Source organism: Ursus arctos, unplaced genomic scaffold (assembly GCF_023065955.2).
Source record: "Ursus arctos isolate Adak ecotype North America unplaced genomic scaffold, UrsArc2.0 scaffold_6, whole genome shotgun sequence".
In the NCBI taxonomy this organism is placed as follows: domain Eukaryota; kingdom Metazoa; phylum Chordata; class Mammalia; order Carnivora; family Ursidae; genus Ursus; species Ursus arctos.
This window is the reverse complement of record NW_026623078.1, coordinates 40,975,944-41,002,407: the sequence shown is the minus strand read 5'-3', so window position 1 is coordinate 41,002,407 and position 26,464 is coordinate 40,975,944. Positions and strand designations below refer to the sequence as shown.

Below are 26,464 nucleotides of genomic sequence, written 5' to 3'. Positions count from 1 at the left end.
TATACCCAGATAGGTGATCTTACTGGATACTTCCCATGAAATTATGCATCACATATCCTAGGTTTGTTTACCATAAGCAATCCTAGTCAAGGGCATTCTTCTAAGAGCATTCCATTGATAAGGATTCTTTCCTACCACATAGAAATAGTTTATTTCTTAAGACATTCAAGGAGATTAGATTGGGTCACTTGCTTTCTGTCTTTCCCTGAAGTCATCTCCCCCATAAAGAGAAATAGATTACACAGAGGCTGTTTTAACTCCTTCCTTCTCACATCCCCAGGGAACTCCGAGGTCTCTAGTTTTTCCAAAAATGTCACTCTCTTGGTACAGTTTGGTCATAGCTAGATAAACACAATAGCATTTTGAGTAGAGAAATAGAAATTCCCACTCAAATTAGTTTGCTATGTGAATTTGGTTGCAATTATCTCTAACTTGAAAAAAGTATATCCTCACAAATCTACTTCAGAATTTAAGAACGGCATTATTACACACTGTTATCATTTCTAAGGCTGACATCATCCTTGTATCATAGTACCACCATTTCCCTGTACCTGACACTTATGTAAACCCATTCAAGAAATATGTATAAGTTCTCAGCTATTCAAGGCACATAAATAAATAAATGCCAATGCTTAGGATTATGTAACAGAACCAAGAGAGTTTGTTTCTAAAATGTGCTATCACACAGATTAGACATATATCCTCAAGTTAAAATTTTTAGTCTTTCTAAGGTTACAATTTCTTCTCTATAAAATGAGAAGCATGGGTAAGAACATGGGCTTTGGACAGAATTGGATCTGAATTCTGGGTCCACCACTAACAAAGTCCTATGGAATTGTGTAAGTGACTTAAGTTCTATAAGCCTTAGTTTCCTCTTCTGTAAAATGCATTTAGTAAACTGAACTAAAAGGATTTTCATTAAGATTAAATGAAATAATGAAAATAAAGCAATTACTTCAGTAAACAATCAGTAAATGTTAACTATTATAATGACCGTGCAGATTTCTATTAAATTACCCAAGTCTACAACCCCATGACTATAGATGTCTAAACATGTGCCAGACACTTTCTTAAGTTCTTTCACCTATGTCAGGATTTTTGTTTTGTTTAAGATTTCATTTATTTATTTGACAGAGAGAGAGAGAGCACAAGCAGGGGAACAGCAGTCAGAGAGAGAAACAAGCTCCCCGCTGAGCAGGGAATCTGACATGGGGCTTGATCCCAGGACCCTGGTACCAGACCTGGCAGACGCTTAACAGTCTGAGCCACGCAGGTGCCCTGTCAGGATATTTCTGGAAAGTAATTATTTTTATATCAAGTTTTACTGCTAAAATGTTAGGATCTAAGAGTTAGAGGAACTTCTTACAGTCACAATTCACAGTAATTGATAGAACATGAATTAGAGTGTTGAATTTTTTAAGTGAAACACTCATAATCTTCTTACCATATCATACTGTCTTCATCAAAGGAGATAATTAATAAGCTTCATAGAAAAGGAGATTTTTATATAGTTCATAGAGAGTAGATATGATTTTGATAGGAAGTTAGGACATAAAACGGCCTGGGGCTCCTGGTTGGTGCAGTCAGTTAAGTGTTGGACTCTCAGTTTCAGCTCATGTCGTCATCTGAGGGTCCTGGGATTGAGCCCCACCGAGGAGCTCTGCGCTCAGTGCAGACCCTGCTTAGGACTTTCTCTCCTTCTTCCTCTGCCTCTCCTGCCATGTGCGGGTGCGCACGCTCTCTCTCTCTCTCAAATAAATAATAGAAATAAATAAATCTTTTTTTTTTAAGGACATAAAAAGGCCTTTTAGCATTGAGCAAAGGTTTATAGTGATGAATGAGAATGTCTCCTACGGGGGAAGAGGGCTTAAGGGCTTAACCTGTTTGGATCAAATGATACCCATTGAGATGGAGGGAACACAAAATATGGATCAAATGAGATAATAACAAATTATACTATTCTCAACTGGAAAGTGTGGACTATTAGATACAAAGGGGTTCTAAATTTGAAAGCTCCTAGGTTAAAAAGTTAAGTATTTTCTTAACTGCAATTCTTAGAGTTTATAATATACCAGTTTGAAATATAGTTCTACAGCATACAAAGTTTCGCAGGCTTATTGATCACAGTTCCTGTAAAAATCCTTCTTAAATTCTTTAAAGCCTTTTTCTTACAACTAGAATATTATCATGGCCTGGTGAATTCAACATCTTCTACCTCTGTCTACTGTTCCAGACCTCCCTCTTTACTCCCCTGCTCATGACTGCTTCAGTCTCCTTTTTGATACTTATTCTACAATCATTCCCTTCTAAGAACTTTTGTACCTGCTCCTTCTTCAGCTTAGAATCTCATCTCCAGATCTTCACCTTAATTGGTCCCTTTTCAACATACAAGTCTTACCTCAATGTTACCTTCTTAGAGAGGAACAGAATCCCACAATTAAAGAAGCATTCTCTGACCTATCACCTGTTGCTATTATTTTTTTCTCACTCATCTGAAATAACTGGGTTTCCCATTTTTGTATTTAATTAGGTATTGTCTATCTCTTCTCTCATCAGAATATGAACCAATGGGATTAGGGTTCTTTTCAGATGTCATTCCCCTAGCACCTGGAAAAGTACTTGGATAATGTAAATGCTCAAAATTATTTAACTGACTGAATGATGGATGCATGGATAGGTGAATTTGGACTTCTTTTACTCAACCCTCATTTTCAAATATGGAAGTTGGCAAAAACAACAACAACAACAAAAAAAACAAAAAACCTCCCTCATTTTCCCTTGAATTATCCATCCTGACCAGGTGACAAGAACTCCCTCTGCCTGCGAAGTTACATGCACTCACCTTTCGAGTTAGATGTTGATTATACTCTATAAAAGTATATAGGGAGCATCTCAGTCACCAAAGACTTTGACAAACAACGAAATTTTATTTCATTGATCTTGTTCCATTTTGATTTTTCAAGCACCTTAGCAAGATTATTACCCATTTTTTCACAGAAATTTTAATTCCATTTCTTGATACTGTGTTGCCCAGATAATCTCAGGAGTCCTAACTCCTGTTCTCCAATTACACATTCCTGATTCCTATGTATAACTTCTCTGATTCACCAACTGAGGACATACCTTCACCACAATCACTTTCTGACCTACTCTGCTTTTGAGTCCCAGGTGAAAGTCCACATTCCCAGAGTACTTTAGTTCTAATCCCTATAGAGGTCATTTGAATGAACATTTGTTCATTGATCTTTAGACATTCTGTTATTTTTTAGTATCTTTCTCATTTTCCCAACTGCAATAAAATACCAACACCAGTCTTTTAAAGACTGAATAAGCCTATTGGAAATATCTAGCACAATAGCCCAGCACAACGCACAACATAGAAAACTCTCAGTAGCCAATATATACAATTAAATAGTAAACTATTAAATATTTACGCAGAAAGTGGAATCCTCCTCCAAAAGATCTATGTATCTCTTACCAATAGAGATCCAAGTAGATCCAAGGCCTAAAAATAGACATAGGATCGTGAATGCATTTTCTACAAGCAGATCAGGAAAGTATTAAGGAAGGAATCCAATATTGCTGTAGAAAAGACCTTAAAAATTTTAAATCAGATTTAACTTCTAAATGGTAACTATAAGCAATTTTGTAGGATTTTATAAGAGAAAAGACATTTAAAACTAAAGGATAAAAATTTTGTCTTGCATGATATAATGCATTTCTTTTTTTTTTTTTTTTTTGAGACTTTGGAATTGTTTCTAACCCAAGATTACACTCTAATAGCCTTAATTCAGTTCCTTTGATATAATATCCTAAGGGACAAAATCTGTATATCACTTACACTGAATATAAAGACTTACTTATAATGAATTCTATGCCTTTGGAAAAGATGGCCATTGTAAACTCTCTCAGTAGATTTACTGATAAACTTGTCTGCAGATATTTCTGGGTCACTTTCTATTAAATCTTGGTGGATGTTTATCTGACATAGTCTACGGAGGCTAATTTTGATCATCGACTCGTCTAACTTTTTGCTTTCTCTTCAAAATGTACTAAATCCTACTCACTTCTCTCTGTGTTAACTGGCACCACACAGTATACTCTATAGCATTGGTTATATTCTGGAAATATATAGCTGTATTATAAGATATTTTTTATTTTTTAAAGATTTTATTTATTTGAGAGAAAGAGAGAGAGAGAAAACAAGTGGTGGGGAGGGGCAGAGTGAGAGAAAGAGGGAGAGAGAAGCAGACTCCTGGCTGAGCAGGAAGCCCGAAGCAGGGCTCAATCCCAGGACCCAGAGATCATGACCTGAGCTGAAGGCAGACCCTTAACCTACTGAGCCACCCAGGCAACATATTTTTTAAAAGATTTTATCAGGGGATTCTTAAAGTACATTAACTTTTAAAAGAGCTGAATTTTTGTTTTGGCCATCTCTTGTCTATATGATATTCTTATGTACCATCTGAAAATAATTTAAACACTTGTTCTAAAAGTTAGCATATACCTTCTTTATGCACATATATATTCTTATTCCTAAATGTGTCTTCAAACTCTTTTTGAGTAGATTTCTAAATGTTAAGAATAAAAGAATAATCATGAAAAGCATATTCATTTAATGTCTTAATCTGGAAATTTTTATTTTTCTAAGAACTCCTCAGAAAATTTTGCATTTCTGCCAGTTGTATGACTCAAGGTAGCACTTGCTAGTTACTATAACAAACAAACCAAAATCGTGGTTGCTTAATTCAACAAATGTTTATTTGACACTTGTACAAAGTCTAATACAGATGTTCCTGGCTAAGCTATTCTTCTGGGAAGTTCCATCCAAGAAAAGGATCCCAGGGTCTACGTTCCCACCATCATGTGATTCTGCTATCTTGGAGCACTTCACTTCCAGACAGTGAGTGAGATCATGGAAGATCATATCTTTCATGGGCAGGCTATAATAATTTCCCTTTATTCTATTAACCAGAGCCAGTTGCACGGCTCCAACCTCACTGCAAGAGAGGCTAGGGAACTTAACCTTCCTTTGTGCTCAGGAAGAGAAAAGGGGGATTGCTGAACCTCTAGTCAATCATTGCCATAAACGTATGCCTGTTGGAGAACATGGTAGAGGAAGTAAATATCAGAAATGGGAATAAATTTCCTCAATGATAGTTTGTTTTACTAAAATTATCCTTATTAAACTTCCAAAAAAATTCTTGGCTCAAGGAATCAAATTTTAAAATGTAGCATTTTTATTATTTATGCATAACTCTGTAAATAGAAGTTATTTTACTGAGTTACTTATGTGATACATTTTACTCAATTGTGTTTTCCTAGAAAATTGAGTGATCATCAATATTTAGCCATCAACCAAGATGTATTATCAGAAATACTCTAGAAAAACACTATCGCACAATACAAATAGATAAAGTACAGTGTAAATATTCACTTTATTATATTTCAGTGGGTATACTACATATTAGATATAACTTCCATGTACATATTGATGGAATACAGTATTTCCTACAGTCTGATTTTCCTTTTCATGAATTATTTTATAAGGGAACAATGTCTTTTAGGAATTAGTTTTGTCAAATAATATAAATAACCAAAAGATAAAAAATACTATACTATGAAAGTATGGTTGGAAGGGGCAGAAGCTGTAACACTGAATTAACCAGATGTGAACTACTGTAGATTCTAACAATTAAGCAAGCTTTTGCAATATAAATAGTAAAACTTATCGAGAAATACAATGTAAATGTAAGTTTGTACAATTACATAGGTGTATACATAGATTTGGAGTCTCTAGATATATTGAGGCATAGAGTTTACAGAGAAACTTGACCTGAAGTTTTATGTGAACTAATTCTAAAAATAAGTTTAAGAAATACTAGGTTTTCCGGGCACCTGGGAGGCTCAGTTGGTTAAGTGTCTGCCTTTGGCTCAGGTCATGATCCAGAGGTCCTGGGATAGAGCTCCACATCAGGCTCCCGGATCCTTGGGGAGCCTGCTTCTCCCTCTCCCTCTGTCTCTCCCCCCTGGTACTTGCTCTCTCTCTTCTGCACACACACACTGGCTCTCCCGCTCTCTCAAATAAAATCTTAAAAAAAAAAAAGAAATACTGGGTTTTCATCAGTCTTTAGGTTGAGCTTCATATCTGATTACTATTGTATTGTCTGCTAAACCAGCAAGGCAGTCTGCATGGCTTGGTAATTTCCTATTAGCCAAAAATTTATAATAATTTTCTTTTATTTACAAGCAATTACAAATTTGAAGTACACAAAACATTTTCTAAGTAAATATAATACTTTAACTATAATTTTACATGACTTGTCATTCAGATTCCTTGATGAAAATAAATTCATGATTAAGGTTTCATGTACTTACAAGATTGAAGAATCAAAACCTATGAAGGTTAAGGACTAAAACTGAATTAATTACATCAAAATGCTTCATGTCCAGGCAAGCAAGAGATGCATCATTAACTCTGCTTGTGATGATGACTTAAAACCAAAATTCTGCCTGGCTGCATTTCAAGTTTTGTTATTTGTAGTCAGGGTCAACTATCTATTTTAATAGCACCCATATGGCTAGTAGCTTCCCCTAAATCTACTGAGCTGATACTTCTATAATTCTGGGTCAGTAGAAATATTACAGGTCATTAATCATCATCTTTAGAAAAGTCCAATTTCTAATAACACTTGCTTTTTTTCTTGAGAAAAAAAAACTGGCCAATATTTAAACCCATTAGTTAAAAGAATAAGGAAACTCTGTTTTTCTTTATTATTGAAAGACTAAATCTGTCTACTTCTATATCACATACCTTAATAGTTATATATTTTTAAAATTTATAACATATCTACTAAAAAAGAATCTGACATAAGGTAAATATATAATCATGGATAAAAAATTATTAAAGTAACAGAAATGGAAAATAGGGAGAGAAAGGAAGAAATTCTAATGTGACTTTATCTAGGTAAAGGAAGTTAGCACAATTAAAGGCAAAGCTGACATTGCTCTTTCTGGGAATCTAAGAAAAGCGGAAAATTCCATAGATTACACTGTTTATAAAAAGGAAGCATACCATCTCACTCACAAAGAAAACTTATTCTGGAAATCTAAAAAAAGTACCATATGTGAATTGATTGAACTTAAATCATTAAGAACTTTGCTGTATGTTCACTCATATGTGGAATTTAAGAAACAAAACAAACGAGCAAAGGGAAAAAAGAGAGACAAACCAAAAAACAGACTCTTTATAGAGAACAAACTGATGGTTACCAGAATGGAGGTGGGGGGGGGATGGGTGAAACAGATGATGGGGATTAAGGGGTGCACTGGTTGTAGGAAGCAGCAGGTGTTGTGTGGAAGTGCTGAATCACTATACTATACACCTGAAACTACTATTGCACTGTATGTTAACTAACTGGAATTTACATAAAAACCTTAAAAAAAGAATTCTGCTGTATAAAAGTTTGGGAATTTTAATAACGGGATAGATTATTGATATATAAGAATATTGAGAATGAAGTAGACCATTTATTTGTGGACAAATAAAGTATCATGTAACAAAGAACTGTTGTTCTTTGATTTTCAGTGTCATCAATATTTATTAAATTATAGTTTCTTTTCTCTGTAACAAGATCTTCCAAAAAATTCATCTTGAGGGCACTGTCAATAGTAACCCTTAACCAGAAAACAAAACCAGATTTTATTAAGGTATTTGGAAATCAATGGGTTTGTGAAAAAAAATATTAAAAAGTATTGACTATCCAGAAAGAATCTAGGTGCTACGGGATATAAAAATTAACAGTGGCATATTCCTTGACCTAAAGAAATTTATAATCCAATTAGCAGGATAAAAAATAAACAGTGATTGAACTGGAAATTGTGTAATACTAGTTCTAAAAAGGAATATGTAAAAACAACGAAAGAAGGATATTCAGTAAAGCCTTCACTGTGTATCTTAAATGAGTGTATTTTAAATGAATGTCAGTGTGTCAAATGGTCAACACGATCTAAAGTCATCAGTACAACTTTACAAAGGAAGACCGTAACGTTCTGTCACTTATTGAGCATTTATTGTGAAGCTTGTCTTTTAAGTTCAAAGTTTATTAGGAAAATAGAGAGAAAACCCATTTCAGAGAAATGCAATAAAATAGACAAAGGGCTTAGAAGCATGAAACAACATTTCCTGAAATTTATACTTAGTCTGATACTGCTGGGCAGTTAAGCGATGAGAATGAAGAGACAAGTAGCTTGGCAGAGCCCATATTGATGGGCTTAAGCCCTCTTAAGAACTTTCAACTTTTCTACAGAACTCAGAGCTTTTCAATCAGTGTATAACAAAAGGGTTAAGGTGTACAGAGATACTAATCTCCTCAGTCCTGGAGCAGCTAAAAGGGATTGAGATGCAGAGAGTCTGATAGGTTATAACTTAGATTGAGAGGAAAATATCTTACTCTATTTACCCTGAATTTCTTTAAATATTACAATTTTCATGTGTTCCATGATGAAGACATTAAGAACTCCTGCTATAGATGAGGGGAGTGAATAAAAGACTTCAAGTAGGGGGGAAACTAATAGATTTGCACTGTAGTAAGTTTAATTAGGGACTGTATGAATAATGGATTAGAAATGATAAAGCCAGAGACAGGGACACTAATTAAGTGGCTACTGGAAATCTAAGTAAAAGATGATTAAATTATGAACTAAAATATGACACTGGATGTAAAGATGAGGAAAGAAATTTGAGGGGTATTTAGAAGGGAGACTTTATAGGATTTGGTGGTACTACTACTTTGCTAAACTCAGGAGTGTACATGTCTACAGTAGAATGCAATGAAATGGTGGGTTCTAGTGGCCTACATAATGGCCCAGTGGATGTGGGACTCCTACAGAGTATTAGAGGAAATACATTACTGCTGATTTCTTCAGGAAGCAGAATAGTGAAAAATTAACATTCACGGCCTCTTTCTGCCATGTCAATCATTCCTAGCCCAGAACAAAGATTGAGATACTGAGTTCTAACATTTCCTTTCCACCTCTCCTTGGGAACCAGCTTGTCTACCAAGAAGGATGTTTCTTCCTGCTTCTCCATAATTTTTACTGGGAAGCCCTATCCTATCTCCTATGTGAGGAGACATTTGGTGGTCTAGCACTACCAATGACTCTGTAGGTAATCCAGGTGAATTTTGGGATTCAGGATTAGGACTCTAGTCTGCACATATAAACCACATTCTCCAATTTCTATCAACAGTAAAGGTGCAGAACACCTGGATGGCTTAGATGATTAAGTGTCTGCCTTCTGCTCAGGTCATGATCTTTAGGTCCTGGGATCAAGCCCCGCATCTGGCTCTCTGCTTAGCGGGGACCCTGCTTCTCTCTCTCCCTCTGCCTCTTCTCCTGCTTGTACTCTCTCTGTCTGTCTCTCTCTCTCTCAAATGAACAAATAAAATCTTAAAAACAACAACAACAATAAAGGTGCTATTTTGATCTCCCTTCTACTCTATTCTTTTGTCCTTTTCTCATTCGCTTTAGAATTCAGGCAAATAAAAGTAATGCTACCTATTAGGCTACTTTAAATTCCAACAGACGGCTTTCAGGACTAAGGAAAATGGAACTCCACCAATCAAAATAAGATATATTATTGTTTCATGATATTTTGTGCTATTTCATAAGATAATTTCCTCAAGTAAGAACTACTTTAATTTTATTTTGTAAAATATTTTATTTATTTATTTGTCAGAGAAAGAAAGAGAGCACAAGCAGGGGGAATGGCAGTCAGAGGGAGAAGCAGCTCCCTGCTGAGCAAGAAGCGCCCCCCACCCCCTGCAGGGACTCTACCCCAGGATCCTGGGAACATGATCTGAGCTGAAGGCAGATGCTTACCCAACTGAGCCACCCAAGCCATCCCTAAGAACTACTTTTAAATGTCTGCAAGATGTTCAAAATATTTGACTGATTTTATCATTAACAAAACAGTTCTTCAGTATGTTTCTAAAATACCTAATGGAATAAAATAATATACAGAAAAACAGTTATATAAAATATAGTTTTTTCACTCAAAACTATGTCCATATAAACCTAGATTAAAACAAAAATTTTGTTCAAATTCATTAGCATTTTTTCTTTCAACATTATTAGTAACGAGCAAAAAAAGATTCATAAGAGAACAAATACTTTTAAGTGTTATACCTTATTTTTTACTTGGAAAATATTTTTATATCAAAATTTTATCCTAAAGCAAAACCAAAAAACAAAGGAAAAGGAAGCATATTTATTCTGGCAAACTGTTCAAAAGTTTAGGCTCTTCTGATTAACACTGTTACCAAGGAGACACCTGGTTATAAACTGTCTCAGCAAGAAGGAGAAATACTGATGTACTGGGAAGTAGATCTTCTGGATAAGAATGTATTCATTACTTCTAAAATGTCTAAAAGACTTATCTATAGTAAAAAATCTAGTTTCCTAGGCTTTTGATTAAGAGAATCATTATCAGAGATAAAAGTCTTTGGACATTCTTTCTGTTTAAAAACAAATAGAAACTTTCAGATAGTTTGTAGCAATGTCACCTTGGAATTGAAATTTTCCTTTTGAGTAAGACAATTTCAATCCATAGCTATCCCCTATTTTTTCAATCATGAATGGTTGAATTGAGATATAATTAAAAACAGTGGTAATTCATTTTTTAATATGAAAAACAATTCTTTATCATTATAAAAGTAGTACACTTGTTTTAATAGTAGGATGAGAAATTCAGATATCAGTAAAATTAAAATAGTTGGTATTCATAATTTTAATCTAAATGACTTGAGGTATAAATTCTGAATCTGGACAAAAATACGTTATCTTCATAAAAATTATAATCTGATAAACTATATTGCCAATGGCCTAATATAAAGAATAATATATTTCCTTAAACTTAATAATAATTCTACTCTCATTTTTATTTAGATGTTCAAGGTAATGTCTGAAAAGCATGTACATAGATTATAAGTTATTAGCAATTTTCCAAAACTTAACAACCTAAATGAACAACGAAATCACTCAAGTATTTTTAAATACTTCAAAACTAATTATGGCACAGCTTCCTTTACGACTCTATATAGATATTGTATATATAACTTTCCAGATAAAGTATTTAACATTTATGCAATCTCTTATGTTTCCTAAATTCTGTTCTACCTATCCCCAGGTATAGGTATAGAGAATTCATTTTTCCCTTTAGGTATTTACTAAATAGTGTTGGTAAACTGAATCATTTAAGTAATACTGGCCTTTTAATATGATTTATATGGGAACAAATAGAGTGTGACTTGAATACTTAAGAAAAGACATGAACTTTAGTTCTTCAGTAACACATTTTATAATTCTAAAAAGAAATAGTATATTTAACAATTTTTGATAAATTAGAAAGTGAAGGCAATGTAATCCACATATGACTGAGATTTCTGTTGGAGCACATTGGTTTTATCATTTTTGTTATTTTTTAATGGACCATCTCAAATATAAACAATTATTCCTAACAGCAATTTAATACACCAGCTAATAACAATATCATCCTGATTGCAAGATTACACATCCTGGATTTTGCTCATGTTAATTATTCTACTTTAATGCTTCCAATTTGTCATCAACTTGATATTTTTTAAGGCACATTTTACTTTCCCTTAAGTGCTTCCCTATGCCATTTTACAGAGATGGTTTCATGTTTCAGATAATAAAGAGTGGAATAGATGGAAACAAAATGAAGTAATATGAAAATGCAAAAATAAAGAACATTGTTCATGTGTGAAGATGATTCTTTCAGTAAAATTAACCAGTACATTTCTCATTAAAAAATTTAACGTTTAAAATATATATATATTTTAAAAAAGTAAAATATATTCCAAAAAAGTATATTATATATATATATATATAAAATACAAAATAATTAGAATGCAGAAATAAAAAAACCTCTGAAATTAGGGGCACCTGGGTGGCTCATTCGGTTGAGGGATGGACTCTTGAATTTGGCTCAGGTCACTATCTCAGGGTCCTGAGATTGAACAATGTGTTGGGCTCCACACTCAGCAGGGAGTCTGATTCTCTCTCTCTCCCTCTGCCCCTCCCCAACATTTGAGCACTCTCTTTCTCTCTCAAATAAATAAATAAAATCTTAAAAAAAGAGACTCTGAAATTAAATATAGTTTACCCTTGAACAGCAGAGGGATGGGGTGCCACCCCTTAACAAGTCAAAAATCCATGCATAAATCGCACCTGGTTGTGATGGATAATCCTTTTAATGGACTTTGGCATCCATATTCATCAGGGATATCGGTCTGTAATTCTCGTTTTTGATGGGGTCTTTGTCTGGTTTTGGGATCAAGGTAATTCTGGCCTCATAAAACGCGTTTGCAAGTTTTCCTTCTGCTTCTATTTTTTGAAACAGTTTCAGAAGAATAGGTATTATTTCTTCTTTAAATGTTTGGTAGAATTCCCCTGGGAGACTGTCAGGCCCTGGACTCTTGTTTTTTGGAGGTTTTTGATCACTGCTTCAATTTCGTTACTGGTTATTAGTCTATTCAGATTGTCAATTTCTTCCTGTTTCAGTCTTGGTGGTTTCTAGGTTTCTAGGAAGGCATCCATTTCTTCCAGGTAGCTTAATTTATGGGCATATAGTTGTTGATAATAATTTCTAATAATTGTTTCTATTTCCTTGGTGTTAGTCGTGATCTCTCCCCTTTCATTCATAATTTTATTAATTTGGGTCCTTTCTCTTTTCTTTTGGGTAAGTCTGGCCAGTGGTTTATCGATCTTATTAATTCTTTCAAAGAACCAGCTTCTAATTTCATTGATCTGCTCTACTGTATTTCTGGTTTCTAATTCATTGATCTCTGGGTCTAATCTTTATTATTTCTCTTCTCCTGATTGGTTTAGGCTTTATTTGTTGTTCTTTCTCTAGTCTTTAAGGTATAAAGTTAGCTTGTGTATTTGGGATTTTTCTATTTTTTTGAGTGAGGCTTGGATGGTTATGTATTTCCCCCTTAGGATTGCCTTTGCAATATCCCATAAGGTTTGGACTGATGTGCTTTTGTTCTCATTGGTTTCCGTGAATGTTTAAGTTTTCTTTCATTTTCTGGTTGACCCAAACATTCTTAAGCAGGATGGTCTTTAGCTTCCAGTGTTTGAATTTCTTCCAAATTTTTTCTTATGATTGAGTTCCAGTTTCAAAGCGTTGTGATCTGAGAATATGCAGCGGATAATCTCAGTCTTTTGGTATCAGTTGAGACCTGATTTGTAACCCAGTATGTGGTCTCTTCTGGAGAAAGTTCCATGTGTGTTTGAGACAAATGAGTATTCTGTTGTTTTAGTGTGGAATGTTCTGTATATATCAATGAAGTCCCTCTGGTCCAGTGTGTCATTTAAAGCTCTTGTTTATTTGTTGATCTTCTGCTTAGATGATCTGTCTATTGCTGAGAGTGGACTGTTGAGGTCTCCTACTATTAAAGTATTATTATCAATATGTTTCTTTATTTTGGTTAACAGTTGGTTTATGTAGTTGGCTGCTCCCATGTTGGGGGCATAGATATTTATAATTGTTAGATCTTCTTGTTGGATAAGCCCTTTAAGAACATAGCGTCCTTCTGTCCTTCTGTATCTCTTACTACATAACGACCAGGTGGGATTTATTCCTGGGATGCAAGGGTGGTTCAACATTCACAAATCAATCAATGTGATAGAACACATTAATAAGAGAAGAGACAAGAACCATATAATCCTCTCAATTGATGCAGAAAAAGCATTTGACAAAATACAGCATCCCTTCCTGATTAGAACTCTTCAGAGTGTAGGGATAGAGGGAACATTCCTCAAATTGATAAAAACCATCTATGAAAAGCCCACAGTGAATATCATTCTCAAAGAGGAAAAGCCAAGAGCTTTTACCTTAAGATCAGGAACACGACAAGGATGCCCACTCTTGCCACCTTTGTTCAACATAGTACTAGAAGTCCTAGAATCAGTGATCAGACAACAGAAAGAAATAAAAGGTATTCAAGTTCGCAAAGAAGAAGTCAAACTCCCTCTCTTTGCAGATCAAATGTTACTTTATGTGGAAAACCCAAAAGACTCCACCCCCAAATTCCTAGAACTCATACAGCAATTCGGTAATGTGGCAGGATACAAAATCAATGTACAGAAATCATTTGCTTTCCTACGCACTAACAGTGGAGAAAATTAGGGAATCGATTCCATTTAAAATAGCACCAAAAACCATAGATACCTTGGAATACACCTAACCAAAGAGGTAAAGAACCTATACTCTAGAAACTACAGAACCCTTATGAAAGAAATTGAAGACACAAAAAGATGGAAAAACATCCCATGCTCATGGGTTGGAAAAATAAACATTGTTAAAATGTCTGCTGCCCAGAGCAATCTGTACTTTCAATGCCAGCCCAATCAAAATACCAATGGCATTATTCGAAGAGCTGGAACAAACAATCCTAAAATTTGTGTGGAACCAGAAAAGACCCCGAATCATCAAGGAAATGTTGAAAAAGAAAAACAAAGCAGGCATCATGTTGCCTGATTTCAAGCTATATTACAAAGCTGTGATCACCAAGACAGCATGGTACTGGCAGGAAAACAGACACATAGATCAATGGAACAGAATAGAGAGACCAGATATGGACCCTCAACTCTATGGTCAACTAATCTTCAACAAAGCAGGAAAGAATATCCAATGGAAAAAAGACTGTCTCTTCAATAAATGGTGCTGGGAAAATTGGACAGCTATATACAGAAGAACGAACTCAACCATTTTCTTATACCATACACAAAGATAAACTCTTAATGGATGAGAGACCTCAGTGTGAGACAGGAATCCATCAAAATCCTAGAGGAGAATACATGCAATAACCTCTTCGACATCAGCCACAGCAACTTCTTTCAAGACACATTTCCAAAGGCAAGGGAAACAAATGTGAAAATAAACTTTTGGGACTTCATCAAGATAAAAAGCTTCTGCACAACAAAGGAAACAGTCAACAAATCAAAGAGGTAGCTCACAGAATGGGAGAAGATATTTGTAAATGACGTTAGAGATAAAGGGCTGGTATCCAAGTTCTATAAAGAACTTCTCGAACTCAACACCCAAAAGACAAATAATCAAGTCAAAAAATAGGCAGAAGACATGAACGGACACTTCTTCAAAGAAGACATACAAATGGCTAATAGACACATGAAAAAATGTTCAACACCATTAGCCATCAGGGAAATTAAAATCAAAACCACATTGAGATACTACCTTACACCAGTTAGAAGGGCCAAAATTAACAAAGCAGGAAACAAAAAATGTTGGAGAGGATGTGGAGAAAGGGGAATCCTCTTACACTGTTGGTGGGAATGCAAGTTGGCACAGCCACTTTGGAAAACAGTATGGAGGTTCCTCAAAAATTTAAAAATAGAGCTACCCTGTGACAAGCAATTGCACTACTGGGTATTTACCCCAAAGACACGGATGTAGTGATAAAAAGGGGCACATGAACCCCAATGTTCATAGCAGCCATGTCCACAATAGCCAAACTGTGGAAGGAACCGAGATGCCTTTCAACAGACAAATGGATAAAGAAGATGTGGTCCATATATACAATAGAACATTACTCAGCCATCAGAAAAGATGAATACACACGATTTGCATCGACATGAATGGAACTGGAGGGGATCATGCTAAGTGAAATAAGTCAAGCAGAGAAAGACAATTATCATATGGTTTCACTTATATGTGGAACATAACGAACGGCATGGAGGATATTAGGAGAAGAAAGGGGAAAATGAAGGGGGGAAATCAGAGCGGAGACGAACCATGAGAGACTATGGACTCTAGGAAACAAACTGAGGGTTTCAGAGGGGAGAGGAGTGGGGGGATGGGTTTGCCCAGTGATGGGTATTAAGGAGGGCACATATTGCATGGAGCACTGGGTGTTATATGCAAACAACGTATCATAGAACACTACATCAAAAACTAATGAAGTACTGTATGGTGATTAACACAACAATAAAAAAATCCATGTATAACTTTTGACTTCCCAAAACTAAACTACTAACACCCAGCAGTCGACTAACATATTTTGTATGTTATATACATTATATACTGTATTCTTATAATAAAGAAAGCTACAGGAAAGAAAATGGTATTAAGAAAATCATAAGGAAGAGAAAACACATTTTCAGTACCATAATGTATTTACTGAAAAAATCCATGTATAAGTGGACCCACACAATTCAAATCCATGTTGTTCAAGGGTCAACTGTAAAATATTCTATTTTCTTATAAGCTGTGGTAAAACAAGCAAAATATAATCCTTAAGAACATTTCTGTTTAGGAAATGTTTAGGCACACAATGTGTCAGTAGCTTTAAAACATCATTCTCAAATGAACAAAACATAGAAAGAAATTTTAAGTATGGACAGCACACATACAAAACACAACTAAAGCTTATAATAAGCCATAAATTTTAATTTTAGGTTGCCAGACAGCAAAGAAGATTCTAATACATGCTTGAAAGGAGTACTTTCATGTGTGAAATGTTAATTTACATAAAAGAGTCCACAGTGTATTTGCCTTGCACCAGTTAATGTAATTAGTACAGGAAAAGAAAAACCTAGCCAATATCAAGTGAGAATATTGTAATTTTAATTGCAGTTTGGTATTTACTTTTAAGTGATATTTACCTTGAGGGGGGTTTGTATTTGAATGTCACAGAAACAAAGAAAATTAATCAATCCTATTTCAAATTTGTAACTTTTAAAAAATGGATATATGAGTTTGAAGTTAAGCAAAATCACAGTTAAGCAGGTAGAGAGTACATATTTAGGAAAACATTAAAAAAACTTGAAATTCAGGATAAGGGGATTCAGTCAATCATACATGGATAATCATGGGAATGTTTCTTTCTTTTTTTTTTTTTTTAAAGGTTTTACTTATTTATTTGAGAGAGAGACAGCACATGAGTAGGGGCAGAGGGAGAGGGATAAGCAGACTCCCCTGCTGACCAAGGAGCCCGACGTGGGGCTCAATCCCAGAACCCTGGGATCATGACCTGAGCCAAAGGCAGACACTTAACCAGCTGAGCCACCCAGGCATCCCGGGAATGTTTCTAATTGAGTTTATTTAAAGCAAATTTCTCACCCATGTTCATTTCTATGAATTTTTCCTCTTTTATCCTTTACCTAATGTTTGATATTCTTAGTTTTATTATACAAAAAAAATTATATTTTTCTTTAATATCCTGTCATGTCATCATTTATTAAATCCTATTCATTTATCCTTCATACTCAATTTCATTTCCTATTTGACTATAATGTTTGGAGGACCAAACACAAGTGGTTGAATGATTATTCTTTTAATACTACCAGAATGCTAGAATTTCAGATGAAGGCTTAAATGCTACAAGCCATGATTCTTCATATACACTTGATCTAGTTTGTACACTGGAAGATAGCACACCTTTGATCTGAATCAGAAACATAGAAGCAATAATTGTAGATATGAAAACCCAAAGATACTCCATAAAAGGAAGGAATGATGCTATTAATGGTAACTTGGGAATTAGAGATTTTATTAATTTCAAATCAAAGTGTTTTGAAATATTGTTAATACATTCTAAAAGTAGGACAATTAAATCAGACAGAATATGAAGTGTTAAAGGGGACTATCTATAGATACATTGTTTCTGTAAATAACATACACATATATGTAAATAAGATATATATGTCTGCACTTACTTGAGTGTCCTTATCTTTCTGTGAAATATACCCACACTTGTCAAAAACTCATCAAATAAAATGATATAAAAGACACGTATGTATTTACCAAATAGGTCCTTATCTTCAATGATTGCCATCTCAACCTCTTTTCCAGTAACAATAGTGCATGTGAAAGGAACTTGAAGAAGAACACTAATCTCACCAAAAGACTCCTTCTCATTAAGTTTACCCATACAAACAAGTTTTTGAATTTTTTTCTGTAAGAGATACAGATAATTGATGTTCAATGAAACCACTTTCATACAATGGATAAATACTGTTATTATCAGAAATTCACTGTTCAGAAATCATTTTGGTATATGGTATTTAAAATAAATTGCAATTTCGTTCAAGTCAGAGAAAATAGTTATGTACACATGTATTGAAATTACATTAGAACAACAGTAAATTGATGGACAACTTCAGCATATCTAAGGTAATTTAAAGTACTGTCATTTAGTGATCTGCACATTAAATTTTTAATCAAGATGTTTAGGAAACATTGACCTCATTCCATTTTTCAAGGTCCTAGGATAGCATTTTGTAAATATAGCTTAGCTTTGCATGTTTTCTGAGCTACCATTTATTACCTCAGCCCCAGTTGCAAGGCACATTTGTTGGACTAACAGAGAATAAGAAAATAAGCACAGAAGGCCAGGACCAGAACTGATGGAATTAATGGACACAGATGGAATTCCATCCAGACTTTCAAGAAACATGGAAAGTGAATTTGACTCAGGGCAATTTAGGTCCAAATTAGAAACAGTGGAAAAGGGCCTACAGGTTTTCAGTATGTATGATTCTGGAGAAAAAGTCAAAACTCCAAATTACCTTTTCAGGGAGATCTCAACAGCATCGAAATGGGCATGAGTTGATGAGCAGTAAGATTAAAAAAAAAAAAAGTGTAGCTCTCAAAGTAGGTTGATGACATGAACTCAGAAGAGGTGAAAGTCTTTACTATGTATCCTAGGATCAAAAGCCAATATCTAACTTGAAGAATTGCCACTTATATAAATGGCAAATCTTCACACTGAATATAATTTGTGTGGCAGAATTCAACTAAGTTTACATATTAAATTGAATGCCATTGAAGACTGCCTGACCAATCAAGAAAGAATTAGCTCTAACTTTTCTATCACTGCATTAGTGTTTTACCTGTTCTAGAACTTCATAAAACTGGAATCAAATAGACTGTACTCTTTTGGGTTTGATGTTTTTACCCAGCCTAATGCTTAGATTCATCCACATTCTTGTATGCATTAGTCCTCTTTATCAAAGTATGGCATTCCATTGAATGAATATATCACAATGTTTCTATCCATCCAACTGTCAATGGACATTTGGATTACTTACAGTTTTTGGCTTATGAAGATTCATGTGAGTCTTTTTGTAGATGTATAAATTTATTTCTCTTGAGTAAATATCTAAAAATTTCTGGGTCATATGTAAAGTGTATTTTAGCCAATCTGATATTCTTTTTTTTAAATGATTTTTTATTATATTATGTTACTCACCATACAGTACATCCATCTGATATTCTTAAAGTAGTACCTTGTTGTGGTTTTAATTTACATTTCTCTGAGGGATAGAGATAGTAAGCATCTCTAATATACTTATTGGTCATTCCCATGTCTTACAACTCAATATACAATGTGTTTTTACATGCCTGTATCTTACAACTCAGTAAAAAGAAAAGAAACAACAAAAAATAGTCATAAAAATTGAACAGAAATTTCAGAAAAGGAGACAAATAAATGTTCAATAGGCTAGATTCAATTATGATGAAAGAGAGTACATAAATTTTAAACTTACCACTTTTTTTGGTTGTAGTTTCATAAGTCCTACAATACTTCTATAAATGTCGCAATATCCAGAATTAATATAAGCTACAAAAGAAATTATCTTTCCACTTTCCACTATCACTGAAAATAAAAAACATAATTCATTATTTTATACATTCTTCTCTACAAAAAATTATTTTAGATATCACAATAAAAGATGACATATTTAATTCAGGAACTATTAATGGCAATTTTTTGAATGGCTGGCAGTTATAAACAGTACTCAGCAAATGATAAAAAAATTACATTTGTTATTTATATCTGTAACCTAATATATAGGTAAATATTGACAAGACTTTGGCAGTGAAGGCAATGGTATGCTAGTAAACTGTCAAATGGAGAAGATGAAAATGTGGGGCAAGCCCCAATTTGTAGCATTTGCTGATTTTTATGGTATAAATATTCCCATGGCTAATTTCAAACTGCTAGTGGCTTAACAACCAGCTCACAAAATCCCTGATTATTTAGCTTTGACTCTCTGGGAGCTGTGCCTTGAGCTAGGCCTGGCACTCTACTAAATACAGCAGTGGTTAAAAGCAAGGGCTTTGAGGTCATACTGGCCTGGTTTAAAACTCTACTCTGTCACTTCGTAAGTGACCTCAGATAGATTATAGAACTTCTCTGAGCTTCAAGTTTTTCATCTTTAAAATGGCAAAATTGGGATTTCTTGTCTATACTTGACACATGGTAATTAAGTGTATATAAAGTACTTACCATAAGGTTTGGCACATAATATTACATAACAAATCATATTATTATTATCATTATTATTTTCTCAAATTTGTGAAGCCATCTTAAGGTCAAGATATACTTGAAGGTGAACTGGATAATACTTTTACAACTATCAATGGATTAATAAGCAATGCAAATAAAAAAACATTTGATCTATATGACATTAAATTATCAACATAATGTAATTTAAATAATAAAATCAATTGGATTTATGTAAATTAAAATACTATTTCATTTTTTTAAAGATTTTATTTATTTGCCAGAGAGAGAGAGCACAAGCAGAGGGAGCGGCAGGCAGAGGGAGAAGCAGGCTCCCCACTAAGCAAGGAGCCTGATGTAGGACTCAATCCCAGGACCCTGGGACCATGACCTGAGCCAAAGGTGGAAGCTTAGCTGACTAAGCCACCCAGGCATCCCTAAAATTACTATTTCAAATTGAATTTCAACTTCATTCATTCTAAAACTTATCAATATTTTTTCTAAAAACCCCAAACATAAAAGTGAAAATAGAAATATAAAAATATATATTTATCTTTCCTGTGATTTTATAAAGTACACAATTAAAAATATTTTCAATTATTCAAAAGCATTTATCTCATAGTATAGAAGAGTATATATCAACAAGAGAAAAAAATATTGATGTTATTGAAAAATAAGCTAGAGAATAGCATAGCTCTTTAAAAATTATGGTTAAAAAAGAACAAAGTGGCAATTGGTAAATATAACTTACCATAAGCAAAAAATGAATGCCAACATACAATGGAAAATACTTTAAAAATAAATCAAGTGACATTTCAATTATTTTGCTGACATGTTTATGAGAATGTGCTATCTCCCTTTTCTCATATAATATTCAGACTCAAAGTTTATAATTAAAAAATTAAAAAGGTTATTCTACTATCACCAATCATTTATTTTGCTTAAATAAAAATTTATGTTAACACTTCTACTGTCTTATATTGTATTTGTTACAGCCAAACATTGATACTATAAATTCATCTTAAGACATCAAAGTAACGTATGTCTGTAAAATTATGTGTAAATTGTATAGACAAGAAATTTTCTCATAGATTGTACTCTGAAAGCAAAGAGTACTTTTCTACCAAAAGGTTATGTGATAGTACAGAAAAGGTTATATGATAATAGAGACTATCATATAACTGTTTTACTTCTTTTAGTCAATCAATAGGTTATAAAGAGAGGCATAGAGCCTCCTGGTAATTGTTATCAGAAAAGGATGCACTTAATAGACACTAAAGAGGACCATTATTTTAAACTTTCAGAGCTGCACTACTATAAATCGTGAAAGTCAAGCCCTATATAGAACATAGAGAAGCGTACATAATATTAAAGAGGATAAAGACCATAGAAATTTTTCTTCATATTGAAAGCAAGGCAACAATGAAAAAGTTGAACCACTGCAGCAAAATCTATCAGGCGTCTCATTTCACAGATGGGATATTTGCTACCTGAGTAATTGTTTATGGTCTTTATAATAATCATAGCAAATGTTTATCTTAATGAAGACAATATAGAAAAACCATTTTCTTTCTTTTTTTTTTAATGATTTTTTATTATATTATGTTAGTCACCATACAGTACATCCCCGGTTTCCAATGTAAGGCTCGATGATTCATTAGTTGTGTATGACACCCAGTGCGCCATGCAATACGTGCCCTCCTTACTACCCATCACCGGCCTATCCCATTCCCCCACCCCTCTCCCCTCTGAGGTCCTCAGTTTGTTTCTCATAGTCCATAGTCTCTCATGTTTCATTCCCCCTTCTGATTACCCCCCCTTTCTTTATCCCTTTCTTCCCCTACTGATCATCCTAGTTCTTATGTTCCATAGATGAGAGAAATCATATGATAGTTGTCTTTCTCTGCTTGACTTATTTCATTTAGCATTATCTCCTCCAGTGCCGTCCATGTTGTAGCAAATGTTGAGAACTCGTTCTTTCTGAGAGCTGAGTAATATTCCATTGTATATATGGACCACAACTTCTTAATCCAGTCATCTGTGGAAGGGCATCTCGGCTCCTTCCACGATTTAGCTATTGTGGACATTGCTGCTATGAACATTGGGGTGCATATGGCCCTTCTCTTCACTACGTCTGTATCTTTGGGGTAAACACCCAGTAGTGCAATGGCTGGATCATAGGGTAGCTCAATTTTTAACTTTTTAAGGGACCTCCACACTGTTTTCCAGAGTGGCTTTACCAACTTGCATTCCCACCAACAATGTAGGAGGGATCCCCTTTCTCCACATCCTTTCCAACATTTGTTGTTTCTTGCCTTATCTATTTTTGCCATTCTAACTGGCGTAAGGTGGTATCTCAGTGTGGTTTTGATTTGAATTTCCCTGATGGCTAATGATTTCGAACATTTTTTCATGTGTCTGTTAGCCATTTGTATGTCTTCATTGGAAAAGTGTCTGTTCATATCTTCTGCCCATTTTTTGATTTGTTTATTTGTTTCTCGTGTATTGAGTTTGAGAAGTTCTTTGTAGATCTTGGATACCAGTCCTTTATCTGTAGTGTCATTTGCAAATATCTTCTCCCGTTCCATGGGCTGCTTCTTAGTTTTTCTGACTGTTTCCTTGGCTGTGAAGAAGCTTTTTATCTTGATGAAGTCCCATAAGTTCATTTTATCTTTTGTTTCTCTTGCCTTTGGGGATGTGTCATGAAAAAGGTTGCTTTGGCCGATGTCGTAGAGGTTGCTGCCTATGTTCTCCTCTAGAATTTTGATGGATTTCTGTCTCACATCGAGGTCTTTCATCCATTTGGAGTTTATTTTTGTGTATGGTGTGAGAGAGTGGTCAAGTTTCATTCTTTTGCATGCAGCTGTCCAATTTTCCCAACACCATTTATTGAAGAGACTGTCTTTTTCCCACTGGATGTTTTTTCCTGCTTTATCACATATTAGTTGCCCAAAGAACTGAGGGTCCATTTCTGGGTTCTCTATTCTGTTCCATTGGTCTATGTGTCTGTTTTTGTGCCAGTACCATGCTGTCTTTGTGATCACAGCTTAGAAAAACCATTTTCATGTAGGTAAGTAGTTTGATTTTAATAACACTACAAAAATGTGTATCATCACTTAAGTATGAAAATTTAAATATTACTATTTTTGACTAGGAAAAGAATCATATGCATTATCTATAAAGACTTAACACGCCCCCCATTATGTTTCCTAGTTTTACCCATTTGGCCTCTGATCCTGTTTTCCATTACAAAGAACTCATGTTAGTGATGTCAAGATTAATATTGTCATCTCTATACCTATTCCCCTTGGGTAACATAGAAAATGACAACATAGGAAGATCCAAAGGATTATAACATAATATTAAATGAAAAGATTTAGTCATGAACTATATAGATGAAATTTTATTATTATTTAAAGTTCATATTCATTGATGTTCAGGAATTAAAGTTGATTTATATTTAAAAATTAGGTTTCATGAGAATCCCGTCTGCAGAGAATGGAGGACCTATGTTTATGGTTGCTTAGGACTGACCTTCCTCTACCCAACGTGAGATTCATCCATATGAGTGGATACACTATCCCATAAGAACATGCAGATTAACAAGTTTGGAATTTTACTAGGATTCCAGAGGCACAGAATTGAATCTTAAAAGATAGGAGAAGAAAGAAGAAAATATTCAGAGACACACAGTGCATCTGTAAGTCTTAGGTCATCTAAGATGGTCATCAGTTCAGTGATGGACAGAAAGCAAGGGTTTAAGTAAACCCTTGCTGTAAACACCGGAACTTTCTCCACTGAGACGTAGTAGCATACATCAGCCCTTGTATTGTGCCTTCATTTTTCCTATATACATGTCCTGATGCAACTGGTTCTTGCAAATATGAATAAAACTAAAGGATGATACTAATAGCAAACCCCTTTTGAACAAAGTTTTGTTGGTAGTTCTCCCCACTCTTAGGCCCAAAATGATGTACATCTGTGCATGTGAGAAGGAGTTGAAAGGAAGAAACACAAAAAAGAGAGGTTCAACCTAGAATCAAAACTTCAAAGAAAAGAGTAAATAAAACCAAAATCTCTGTAAGTAAACATGCTAATATCAAAGTACAGCAGAGTATTATTTTAAATATTACTTTAAATACCCTTATTGCTTGTTATTACAATTATTTTGCTCATAAGAAATCAGAAAATACACAAGAATACATAAACTACACATATCTTATATACATATGTATGTATAAATATATACAATGTGATATATGTATAACATATATGCTCATAAAATATATATACATAAAGATAACCACAGTTAATATTTTTATTGCATACGCTTCCAGAACATTTGGAAAATTCTAAGATGATATATGTGTACATGTAAAATTACAGGTTTGTATCATAACTTATAATGACTGACCAAAAAAAGCTCCCCTCTTTAAATATAAGTTTGGAAATCACTGTAGTAAATTGTCTTAACTAAAATAAAAGTCAGGTACAAGTTCCATTTGCCATAAATGTAAAAAAAAAACTCATTAAATTTTAGGAAAATGTAAAAGAAGAAATGAATGACAGGGAGGGTAAAAATCAAGGGTCTACTAGAAAAAAGAATGAGGTGAAAATGCCTTTGTATTTACAAACTAAATTTTAGGATTTTTATCACTAATCTGATTAATATATTTTAATCTGATTATAAATTTAAAGTCTTTTAAGATAATTTCTAATTTTCAAGATTTTGTATTCAAGAACATTAATAAAATCAATTTTCTTTTAAAATGGAAAAAAATTGAGTTTTGAAGCTCCTCATAAAAAATTCAGACATAATTTCTAAAACTGGAAATCATTAGACCATTATGAAAAAAACAAACTTGATTTTATCTTAAGGTAAATATCAGAAGGATTTACAGAAACTAAATATTAGGCATTGTTCTTTTTTATTTCTGTTGTTTATTTAATGCTAGAAAGTAGTCACAAGTCCAATAAAACTATTTTATTCCAATTTTCAGATCAGAGTCATGATAAGAAGGATAATTCCTTAGTGGCTATTAGTATCAGCACTGGGACAGTTAAGGTCTCAGTTTAAATGGAAGCTAGTGATTAGAAAGATTGTTAAAGGACATCTTCTTAATAAAGATAAACCTCATTCCATTAGCCTAACAGACCAAAACACAGTTTTGGAGCAGATGTGTATCTGAGGATCTTGTAAGACTGATACAGCTTCAAGCAAGATATGCATTAGCTGAATGGATACCAGTTTTCCTTGTAAAACTACGCTATGGGAAAAAGAATGATATAGAAGAATAGTACTATTGACTGATATTTTTACTTTTTTATTGAGGTATAAGTGGCATACAATATTATGTTAGTTTCAGGTATACAACGTAATGATTCAACATTTGCATATCTTGCAAAATGATCATCACAATAACTTTAGTCACTGTCACACACAAAGTTACAAATTGTTTTCCTTGTGATGAGAACTTTTTAGTATTACTCCCTTAGCAACTTTCAAATTTATAATACATTATTAACTATAGTCACCATGCTGTACGTTTAATCCCCATGACTTATTTATTTTATAACAGGAAGTTTGTACTTTCTGACCCTCTTCACCCAATTCACCCATTCCCAAACTCCTGTCTCCTCTGGAAACCACCAATGTATTCTCTGTACCTATGAGTTTTGTTTTGTTTGTTCTTTTGATTCCACATATAAACAAAATCATATGGTATTTCTGTCCTCTAAGTTTGCTTAGTATAATATCAAGGTCCACTCATTTGCAAATGACAACACCACATTCTTTTTTTAATGGCTAGGTAGTAATTCCATTGTATGTATATAAAACATGTCTTCTTTGTCCATTCATCTATCAATGGACACTTGAGTTGTTTCCATATCTTGGCCATTGTAAATAATGTTCCAGTGAACACAGGGGTGCATGTATCTTTTTGAATTAGTGTTTTCATTTCCTTTTGGTAAATACCCAGAATGGAATTGCTGGATCGTATAATAGTTATATTTTTAATTTTTTGAGGAGCCTTCATACTGTTTTCCATAGCGGCTGCACCAATTTACATTCCTACCAACTCCAACTTTGAATTCTCTATACTTTTTATTCTTTCTCAGTAGGTATG

The 26,464-nt window shown here is 33.9% G+C and overlaps 1 protein-coding gene across 1 annotated transcript in view; it reads right to left on the bottom strand.

The window, feature by feature from the left end:
- Positions 1-26,464, bottom strand: part of CNBD1 (cyclic nucleotide binding domain containing 1) — a 439,889-nt gene that overhangs the window by 95,383 nt on the left and 318,042 nt on the right. Inside the window, exons 9-10 of the mRNA XM_057308075.1 lie at positions 19,597-19,706; positions 17,852-18,002 (exon numbers count right to left, since the gene is read on the bottom strand). Of these exons, the coding sequence (XP_057164058.1) occupies positions 17,852-18,002; positions 19,597-19,706 (261 nt within the window). The remainder of the gene's footprint in view (positions 1-17,851; positions 18,003-19,596; positions 19,707-26,464) is intronic.